The 7,496-nt window shown below is 40.4% G+C and overlaps 1 protein-coding gene across 1 annotated transcript; it reads right to left on the minus strand.

Moving 5' to 3' along the window:
* Positions 1 to 2,670: 2,670 nt before the first annotated feature.
* NPY5R (neuropeptide Y receptor Y5) lies at positions 2,671 to 4,947 on the minus strand. Its single transcript, XM_044681685.1, has 2 exons — positions 4,129 to 4,947; positions 2,671 to 3,213 (listed from the first exon to the last, which is right to left on the minus strand). The coding sequence occupies exons 1-2, from the start codon at positions 4,945 to 4,947 to the stop codon at positions 2,671 to 2,673; spliced, it is 1,362 nt and encodes a 453-aa protein (XP_044537620.1).
* Positions 4,948 to 7,496: the final 2,549 nt, after the last annotated feature.

The following is a 7,496-nucleotide window of genomic DNA, read 5'->3' on the forward strand; positions in this document are numbered from 1 at the left end:
ATATACTCACAAGGACTCAACCAGACTTTTATGTAGACCTCTGATAAATAAAGGGAGACTCTTTACTTCCCAACTCTCTCAATTCAACCCATTTTGCTTTTGTATACCCCTAATTGGAAATTTTTCCTGACTTCAAGCTTAGATCTATTTTTTTGAAACTTTTATCCATTGCATTTGTTCTTTCCTTTGAGGGATAATAAGGATAGAGCTAATCTTTCTTCAATATCATAGTCTTTCAAAATCTTGAAGACAGCTATCTAGTTCCCCAGAGTCATCTTCTTTGTAATCTAAACATCTCGAGTTTCTTTGACCAATCTTCATGCAGTGTGATCTTCTGACCCATCATTATCCTGGTTACCTTCTTCTGGATGCTCTCTCCTTCCTAAAAATGTGGTGCATAGGACTAGACAAAAAAGTTTTGTCCAGATATTATCTAACCAGGACAGAGGAAAGTAGGACTACCATCTCCTTCTTCTTGCCCCTTTTAACGAAGCCTAGGTTGGGACTAGTGTTTTCTTGGCTGTCCTTCCGCATTTTTGCCTCATACTGAGTTGGCAGTTGGTCAAAACCCTCTGCTCAGAGCAAATGAAACAGTTTCTAGCCATCCTTCCCCTTGCCACTCCCTCACATTGTATACTTGTGAAACTAATTTTTCTTAAATTCAAGTGTAAGATAGACTATATATTTCTCCTTAATAAACCTCAGTATCCCCTCCCCTTGACCTGGGACCTCTCTTATTGGAATATCCTTTTCTTAAGGAGGTTAAGGAAGAGGCCTGGCACAGCCCTCTCATTATCACCTACCCAGATGCAGGTCTCAACAAGCCTTCAATCCCCCTCTCTCTTTTTTAGCTTCTTTTTATATGTCATTTTCCCTGTCTGGTTATGAGTTCCTTGAGCCCAGAGACTGTCTTTCACCTCATTTTATGTCCTCTTGGCATGTAATAGACACTCGATAAATGCTTATTGTATTTTAGTGTGAATAACCTCCAAATCTCGGTTTGTCTAACATTTAGACCTCGATGCCTAATTTATCAGTTTTACCAGAGTTGTTAGTAAGGAATAAAGTGGACTAATTTGAATTTCCTTTTTAGATGTTTCTCCTATACATTCTTCATCAAGGTTTGAATAAACAAAAATCAAGGAGGGTACAAGAAAGAACAAAAAAGGAATAGGATGGTCAAATAACCTTGAATTAACTGGGTTTGATTAAACATTAATTTTGAACAAAAACCTTAAAGAAATTTCTACAACCTGTTTTAGCTGACTTGACTGAAAAGGTGTGTGACAAGGGGACAATTGAATATTCATCATGTTATCTAAGATCTCCAGGACCCTTTTCTCTTCAATTCTTGGATATTTAATTTTTTTAGGTGTTGCTGGCTATAGAATTGAAATAAATTTCTGACATTAAAAAATTTAAGAGTTCTGGACCAATGAATTTTACCACTCCAGTGAAACTTCTTGTCATCCTCCATGCAATTACTTGCTTTAGGATATCTGAAAGTGAACAATGTCCTCTTTTTTTGAAAGGATAGTGAAATTCAGTGGGGAACAGGAAGTCTTTTTGACTTCATAATATCATGTTCTCAGAAAGACAATCTATTTGTCTTTTATACAACATCAAGATCGTATGAAATGTACCAATGGCTCTATAGGTCTTAGGTCAAGCAGGAAAATTCTTAAGCTAACTTATGTCGCAGATCCCTTGGATGTTTGAATATCAGCTGTCTTTTGCTTTGAACTACTTGAATCAGTGAACTTGTAGTTAACCCTGAGACTGGAGAATAAAAAGCACACATGAAGCCATAAGATGCAGTGCAGTAACATTTAATAATATATTTCTATACAGGTTTAGCCAAAGAGTTTTAGTCCATCTTTAGATTACAACATCATTTTGTTTTAGAACATAGGGTCAAACTAACCATCTGACACAAACATAAGCAGGGGAGAAAACATTTTTCCTTTTGGGTCTGTCCCCTAACTGACAATACAATATACCATCTCTTAAAGCATTAACTCTTTGGGGACGAGGAACATTTTTCCTTTTTAGGCATTTCCACAGCATCTCCTGTCAATACAATGTACCATTCCTTAAAGTATGGACTTCTCATTTAGCTATGATTCAACTGGCAAGAGTTGAATAGTTTCTGTATTTCCACAGAGTAGACACAAGAACACACACACAATCTTTAGTTGTTACATCAAGAAACACACAAACAAAAAGTCTTATTTAAACATCACAATAATAATTAATTCATTTTTTTTTGTCCATTAAATATTTTGCAGGTTTCCTTTCTTCTTCAATTCCTGGAATGATGACAATATTGAGCTGCTTGTGAGGTACAGATGAAATAATACACAATAAGACAACATTTTACAATGAAATTGCAGTTTGATTGACATTCATGATTCTGTCACACAATATCTACATGAAATGGTCATATTATATAGCGGGTCAATAAATGGTCTTTTACTCATTAGGCACCAATGAATTCATATCCAGAGCGTCTTTTTCTCCTGCATAAATAAATCTGCATGCAATAAAATATATTTGTTGTAAAGCAGCCATAAATATATATATATATATGTATGTATATTTTAGAGAAGCGTAGCTTTTGTTCCTTATTCATTCAACCTTTGGAATCGCAGATTCTAAAGGCAGCAGATTCTAACCGCAGCGCAGAAGAGCCATCAAATCTGCTTTTATGCCATTGTTAAGGAACCCATACAAAACAGGATTAAGGCAACAAGACAACATGCCAAGCAAATGACAAATACAGTACACCAATCGGAAATGCCTGTTAGACAGAAGGCCAGCATTAAAATCAGTAACAACATGGAAAAGATGCAGAGGCATCCAGCTGACGGCAAACACGATGATCAGGATGGTTAAACGATAGACGACTCGGCGAGATCTCTTCCGGATCCTGGAGATGGAGCGGGATATGGTCAACATTTCCGGCTCTTCAAGCTGCTTTTCTTCAGGTTTCAGCACGAAGCAGATGGGCACCCCCGGTATGATCTGACTGGCATTGGTCAGCTTGCACCTCTCCGGTTCAGCCGGTGTTTCTTCTTCTTCAATCTCTTTGGCTGGAACCTCTTGGGGAGGAGGATGTCGCAAAACAGGTACAACGCAAGACTTCTTGTTGTACATCTTGCGGTGTTTTCGGCTTAGTGTATAGCTCCATCGTTGGAACTTGGGCAGTTGGATGTGGTGTCCGCTACTCTTGGCGGCATAGCCTTCCATGTCATCCAAACCGTCATCGCCATTATTCGGATCGCTCAGCTCACTCATCTCGTACATGTGCTCTATCTCTTCCATCTCGTACATCCCATACATCGAACCCAGCTCCTTCATCTCCTCGGTCTCTTCGATCTCTTCGACCTCGGTTTCCTTCCTTCCCCTCCTTCCCCTGCGTCCCCTCTTCCAGCTCCTTCCTCGTCTCTCCTTGGCGCCTCTCATCTCTCTCCGGTCCCTCACATCTTCCCTCATCTCTCTCCGGTCCCTCACATCATCCCTCATCTCTCTCCGGTCCCTCACGTCATCCCTCATCTCTCTCCGGTCCCTCACGTCATCCCGCAGATCAGTGGCCTCTCTCATGCCTCTCACCTCGGTCCTCATGCCCCTCACCTCTCTCATTTCTATGCCGTTGTTCGGATCTTCGGCGTCGTCCACATCTCTCACGACCCTCACGACACGCATCTCTCTCATCTCCACCATGTTCTCGGAATCCTCCGGGGCATTCGGGTCGCTCATGTCTTTCATTTCTATGACATCACTAATGTCCATCACTTCTTCGACATTCTCCATGTTCTCGATGTCCTTCATCTCCAGCATCTCCCTCATCCGACGACGACGACGCCTACCCATCCTCTCTCGCCTGTCCCTCCTCTCTCGCAGGTCCCTCTTCAGTTCTCTCCATTCCATGATGTCCTTCATGTCCATGTTGCTCTCGATGGCCTCCAGTTCATCCAGGTCATCATCCAAGTAGTCGTCTTCCCGGTCGCTCGAGTCTCTCATGTCTCGGTCCATCATCTCGCTCGTCTCTCGCATATCCTTCATCTCCATCTCGACCATGTCCTTCTTCCCCTTCTTCTCTCGCTTCTCCTTCTCCTTCCTCTCCTTCTTCTCCCTCTTCTCCTTCTCCTTCCTCTCCTTCTTCTCCCTCTTCTCCTTCTCCTCAAGCCTCTTCTTCATGTCCCGGGTAGACATCTTACAGGTAATGCTCCTGCAAACACTAGTATGACTCACAATCAGACAAATCAAGGGCAGTATGTACTGAACCACCAGCAAACACAGAGAAAAGGCAATTCTATAAGACTCCTTTGGCCAGGCCTCAACACACACATACTTAGGGGCCGTGGTATTTGTCCCATTATTCCCATTGGGTTCTACAAGCCTGTAGAAGATGGGAAGAGGGGAACAAATCACAAAGCCAACAGCCCAGGAAAGGCCAACCAAATAACAGCCCTGTCTGACGGTCAAACTTTTGGAAAGGGGATATTTAATCCTTTGGTACCTGACAATAGCAATTGAGATTAAGATTAAAGTTGAAACCAGCACCGATGTACATTGGAGGAAAGGCATAAGACGGCACATGAGTTCACCGAGCACCCACTGGTCTAGCAGGAGAGCAGACAGTGTGAAAGGTGAACAAAATAGCACAACCAAGATATCAGAGAAGGCCAAGTTTCCAATGAAGAAGTTTACAATCGTCTTTTGTTTGCATTTTTTCATGAGGGCCATAAGAATAAGCATGTTTCCCATAAAACCAAGCACACTTATGGTCGAGTACAGCCCAATCACAAAGACCTGTACATCATCTAGTTGGGTCTTATTCCCTCCAGTTTCAACCCACTCAGGATCGTAGTATGCCATGGCCATCTCGGTGCCGTTCTCATTCGTCAGATTTCGGTTATCATAGTCCTCGGGTTCTAAATCCATAGCGTAGCCCTGCTTAAAACCAGAAAGATATTGATTAGTGATTTGGGGAGCGAGGGGGGTGGTGGAAAGCTCATGGCACTACAAATCTTAATCCACAGAGTGAAACAAAACTTTATGATTCAATTCTCCTTCCATTACTTTGTTAAACTTGCAGGCAAAATCATTGATGACTTTTAACTCATCCTAAGTGTAGCACTACATATGATAAGAAAAATCATAGTAAGTTCAAGTCTTTCATCTTTTCTAATGTGTGACACTGTAGGATACATCGCTGTTTTTTTTTTCTTTGAATTGTATAGGAAATGACACTGAGTCTGTGTGTGTGTGCATATATGTAGGAAGGTGAGGCAAAAAGATTTTTCAGCGCTTTTTTCTATTTCTCACGCGTAGTTCAAAGTCAATGGAACCAACATTTATAGGTCTCTGATAAACTGACTTTTAGAAAATGAGCAAATCTTCCATTTAAATCAGGACCTAGCTCAGATATCACTTCCTTGCACAAAAATGGTGCTTGAGAAATGTTTGTTGCATTGAATTCATGAAAACTTTTGTGATCCTCTGATATCAAATATGATCTTTCTCTCCATCAAAGTCATAGCACTTGGTGTTTCTTAAATGGTATTTATCACATTCTACATTGTATTATAGCTTTTTCATGTGCTTGTCTTCGACCCCTTTCTAAAATGTGTAAGCACTTTGAGGGTTCGAACAATAGCTTGTTCATCTTTGTTTCCCCCAGTGCCCAACAGTGTCTTGTGCAATGAATGGATGGATGAATGGGTAGATGGATGAATGGAATCACAGAAATACCAATAACATCAACATTATCAGATTTAGGCTGTGTCAGTAATAAGGCCTGAAAAACATTGCAAGATGGCAAAACCATTCAGTGACTGGTCTACTCAATCCATCTTGATGTGTAATAATCACATAACATGTTAGTATGATCCATAAACAATAGTTTTTGTCATACAGTAGTCTTTTTGTTGTCTATATATCGATTTTAGTCATTTAAATGATTGCCACATTAGCTAAATCTGAGGCCTTAGAGGGCCTTTAACAAACTCTGCATATTCCTAAGCTGTATTCCTATGCTTTTTATTTGAAGTTGGCATAAGAAAACCAGCCCACCATGAAAACTGGATACAAAATTAACACCAATATGAGATTCCAATATTTTTTTAAATTCCAAGTTAAGTTAATAATGGTACATAATTAAAATATGTTCCTTGAATTCTCTATACATGAAGTCCTGATAAGTAGAGGAGTAAAACTACATAGAACGTGTAATTCCGATATGAATAAGAGTTGGGGGGAAAGGACGATTCTCTTTTGGTAACACCACGACCTTGCTAGCTATTAACTAGCATCCATCTCCAAGGACCTCCATGTTATTTACACTGAAGTCACTCGATAAACATTGAACAAACAAATGAATGAGTGATTTGCCCTTACAACATTTTTGATACATATAGCTAGTAAGAACATTTTAAAAGAGACTTGTGAATCTACTAATGTAAGTGGTCTTGCTCAAGTTATAAAGCAAGCCAGTGATGCATCTATAAAGAGAACAAAACTCTTAATACAATAAAGTCTCCCCGATGCATAGATATATCCATAAACAAATGACATAGACTTCTGTATTACACACATTATTTTGAAACTTGAGTGGATCCAGGATTTCATCAGTGTGGATACTCCCTTCAATCGTGAAGATCATAACCTATCCATGCCTTCTTATCCTGTATGATCCTTGTCCATATGGTGCACTGGATTGGAGGAACTGGGTTCAAAATCTGGCTCTACCATTTACCACCTGTGTACCTTAAGCAAATTACTTACTCATTCTGGGCCTCGGTTTCCTCATCTGGAATATGAGGGGGTTGAACTAGAAGACTTTTAAAGACTCTTCCAACTCTGAGTCTGTGATCTCCTAAAAACCTTCCATAGAGAATTTCCAAAACATGCAGGAGACTTTCTTATAAACCTTTTAACCATCCATGGGTACAGCATAGCATCTGAGCTATTTCTCTGGTATCCCTCCCTCTTTCTTTCTTGGACAGATAACACTTTTCTGCCATCTGTGGGTTGACGTGATTTCCTGGACCCCAGGTTAAGAACTCCTGTACTAGATCATCCCTGAGCGTCTCTTCTAACTCTGAGATTCTATGATTCTATGAGAGATCATTCTCGTCAAGATTCTATAAAGATGAGAAATAAGGCAAATGGGTCAGCTCCTGTTGTTCTCTGAAGCACTCTTTAGGGAGAGGGGATAAAAGTCCTATCTGTGTGTGGGGGGAGGGGGTTAATTATTTTTTTTTAATTTTTCATCCTATGAGACACCTTGAAAACTGAGTCATTGTGTGTACCTGAATCTGGTCCAGTCACTCTTCCTGAATTCATCTTCTTAAGGACCACTTCTACTTCCTTATATAGTCCTTCAAGTCCTGACACATTTAGAGTCCCCTTGTGGTAGCCCCACTGTCATTGATAATAGGAGCTCACTATAGAAACACTGACAAATAGGTTCCATTTTCTACGTGGTGCTG

This window comes from Gracilinanus agilis, chromosome 6, assembly GCF_016433145.1.
Source record: "Gracilinanus agilis isolate LMUSP501 chromosome 6, AgileGrace, whole genome shotgun sequence".
NCBI lineage: Eukaryota > Metazoa > Chordata > Mammalia > Didelphimorphia > Didelphidae > Gracilinanus > Gracilinanus agilis.

Bases quoted from the DNA above. Each gene is read 5' to 3' on its own strand.
- NPY5R (XM_044681685.1), bottom strand. From the start codon at position 4,947: ATGGATTTAGAACCCGAGGACTATGATAACCGAAATCTGACGAATGAG. The intron at 3,214-4,128 runs AAGGAGAGGAAG...AGCGGACACCAC, and splicing joins AGAAGGAGAAGAGGGAGAAG to ATCCAACTGCCCAAGTTCCA.